Genomic DNA, 3,364 nt, shown 5'->3' on the forward strand with positions numbered 1-3,364 from the left:
TCGATCACTTACTCGATCCCTCAATGGCTCTCTCACCTGCTCATCCACTCACTCGCTTGGTCACGTACCCACTGGCTCACTCACCTGCTCATCCACTCATTCGATCACTTATTCACTGGCTCACTCACCTGTTCATCCACTCACTCTCTTGATCACTTACTAACTTGTTTGTTTTAGCCATTGCCTCGAAATTCGACACAATAGTGTCCTCTGAAAAAGTTTTTGAAAATGTCCCGGTTTTTTATGAGTGGATTTGCGTTATGTCCCGATTTCTCAGTCACATGATCTGGCCACGCCATAGATATGACTACTTTAATGCAAAGTATAGCATGTAGCAAAAGCTTTAATTTCCGTAAGAGACAGTCGTTTCAAAGGCTTTCACCGACAAACGGTTGAGAAATACAGACGTGAAGATCAGTCGCAGTTGAATGTACCGATTTCTGGTTGCTCAATCCGTCATGATGTCTCCTGTCCGTATCGACGACATTTCGAATGAAGTTCTCGCCCGTATATTTTCGATTTATGCCGGATCCGAAGGTCACAAGAACCTCCTGGACAACGTGGCGAACGTTTGCAAGAAATGGAGGGAAAGCGCGCTCAAGCCGGCCGTTTGGAGTGACGTCCAGGTGCACGATCATATGGAAACTTCCATAGAAGACCTGCGAGGATTCTCCCAAAGGGGCTTCCTGTCGCACACCCAGAACCTTACTCTCATAGACAACCACCGCCAGCTCGTGAGTAGCGATTTCAAGGCGATCATCACCAAGTGCCAGCGTCTGGAAAAAATCTACGTCTACGGTCTAGATCTGGGAATAGACGCGTCAGACATTGCCGCAAGTTGCCCCCTGCTGGAGAAACTACACCTGTCTAACCGAGTCGTGTATTCGAATTCCGAATGCAAGTTCAACATCCGGAAGTTCAAGGCCGGTTGCCCGCGAATGAAAGAACTCATCCTGAGGAACATCGGTTTCGAATACGACGACGCGGACGGCGACGATAATGAGGGTTTCGAGATGCTGGAGTCCTTCACCTGCCACGGCGATCTGACGCAGAAAGAGCTCTGCCTGGTCGCCGGGAAGTCACCGAAACTGAGTCACCTCGCTGTCTGGGACGACTCCCTGAACGGGATGGTCAATTTGTCGTCGGAGGTGATGGAGAAACTCGAATGCATGTCCAAAAGTTACGGCGTGGCCGGTGACGTCTTCGCGAATATTGCGCGGAAGTGGAAACGTACCCTGCGGAGCCTGAAGGTGCTGATGTTCATGCCCGTGATGAGCGACTGTTACTTCGGGGACGCTCTCAGGCAGTTGGTCGACAAGGACGGCGACGGGAGCCCGGACGACGCCTCGCCGATAAGTTTCGTCCAGCTGTGTCGGGTCAGGCTCAAGATACAGGATTTGGCGCATTTCGTCAGGCATGCCGAGAACCTCGCCCACATCGACACTCGTGAAGTGTACGGATTGCCCGTCGAGTATCGGCGCGCCTACTCGTCCAAGGAATCGGTGCAGGGTCTACGGCAATCCTTGGCCCCGCTTGACCTGCTTTTGAATACTGGCAAGTGAACCTATCGGTGTGCTTCATGTAGTCTCGTGTCAGTAACACATGGTAATGTGTTGTGAAAATAATATTTTGTTTATTTTTTCTAATTCTTTCTTGCATTGACATTGAGAACATTTTAGTTTCTAAGTCTGTGTAAAAGCGTCGTTTCTCATTATATTTCATGAGAGTGTTACTAAGTTCATTAAAATGTCACGAGTATGCAAAATTTTGGGTAATTTCTTTATATATAGTGCATAATTTACACGTCCATGCCAAGGGCATTAAATACTCGCTCATTAAAACATACCGTTTTTTTTGTTTTGATCTTTATTTTCATGAGAGAGAATTCACGTGTTATTAATGGGTACTATACCAATAAATGTTATTCCTGAATTTAAGATGAGCGTCTTGTGTGTGTGTTGTCAGTGGCGTATTCACGGGAAGGGGGCTATAGGCCAGGGAGGTAAATGTGAGAAATGAGTGACCATGAAAATAAATAGAATGGAAGAAGGGCGGAGAAATTTGTATAAGCTTCAATAAATCCGCCTCTGCCCAGACAGCAAGGAAGTCAGTGAGTGACCTAGAGAATGTGCAACCAAAAAAAGTGACCTAACTAGTTTGCAATTATGAAGGGAGCAAAAGAATGTGAGTGACCAAAAAAAAAAAAAAAAAAAAAAAAACTTATAGAACGTGAACAAGCATGTGAATGATCACACTAATGACCTGCAAAGCAAGGGACCAGGTCGGTGAGCGACCTAGAGCGTGTGCAAGCACGTGAGTGATTTGGAGACAGAGAGGAAGCTTGGTGGGTTATAGTAGCACAGGGTAATGAGTTCGAGGAAAAGAGCTGTCGAGAAAATGAAGACTAGACTGGGAGAAAGGCGGAAAAGGCATAATATATGCTTCTGTGAGTGTTTGAAAACTCATTTGAAAAGCTCATGAGAAACAAAAAAAATCTTTTAAAGAATTTATAAGTTTTGTCTTGACGAAGAGCGTTTAAACCAAGGGCGCATAACACCCGGCCCGAGAAAGGTATTGCGGTAGAAAATTATCCGTACGAGATCGGGGGGGGGGGGGGGGTCTTATGATCAACTATATGAGTGGAACTGACAGGGTTCTAGGTTCTAGCCCCGAGGCCCAGAATTTTTACCATTTTCTTGTTTTTTACACTAAATTCACTATGGGGAGTCCCGCAATTGGAAGAAATACGCCATATCTGGCCCGGAACTTGGAAAAGGTGCGCCTCGCACCCCCTCCAGTTTAAATCATGACTGACTGGCATTGGGTGTTCTGGCATCTGCTTGACGACCCCTTTTCCCCCTCGTAGGGGGAAAGAGGAGGAAATATTTACACCCTCTCTAATGTATGAGGATTTTCGCGGTGCATACACCTTCCTTCATAGTAAATTGTGATTTTTCCCTATTGCGGGGAGAAAGAAACCGGATTTTTCATTTCCCATGTAAATATGGCTTATGCGTAATTTGTTTTTTTTTTCTTAGATAGCAGCAGGGGTTTCAGTATATAGGGGTTGTGATATACAGGGTATTTGATTGGTCAAGTACGCAAGGTATATTTATTTATCCCAGAGGGCTTACCAAGAACCTGTGGAGCTATACAAGTTTTGCCGCCCTTTTTCCCATTCAAGTCTAATTTTATTGACAAATTCGCAGCCCTTGAACTGCATCCCTCTTTCCCCCTCCCCTGTAAATACACTTCTGTCGCTCTTATGGTTGCTCACACACGTTCTAGGTCAATCTTTTGGTCACTGACTGACCTGGTCGTTTAATCTGGTTTACTCCAGCACTCAAATCTCTCTTGGTTACTA

The 3,364-nt window shown here is 45.7% G+C and overlaps 1 protein-coding gene across 1 annotated transcript; it reads left to right on the forward strand.

The window, feature by feature from the left end:
• Positions 1-458: 458 nt before the first annotated feature.
• Positions 459-1,562, forward strand: LOC149090214 (uncharacterized). The gene has a single exon (XM_089241028.1). The coding sequence runs from the start codon at positions 459-461 to the stop codon at positions 1,560-1,562; it is 1,104 nt and encodes a 367-aa protein (XP_089097154.1).
• The last annotated feature ends 1,802 nt before the right edge of the window (positions 1,563-3,364 follow it).

This window comes from Pholcus phalangioides, unplaced genomic scaffold (genome assembly GCF_987345545.1).
Source record: "Pholcus phalangioides strain wild (caught in Gottingen) unplaced genomic scaffold, Ppha-v1.0 ptg000001l_1, whole genome shotgun sequence".
Taxonomy (NCBI): Eukaryota; Metazoa; Arthropoda; class Arachnida; order Araneae; family Pholcidae; genus Pholcus; species Pholcus phalangioides.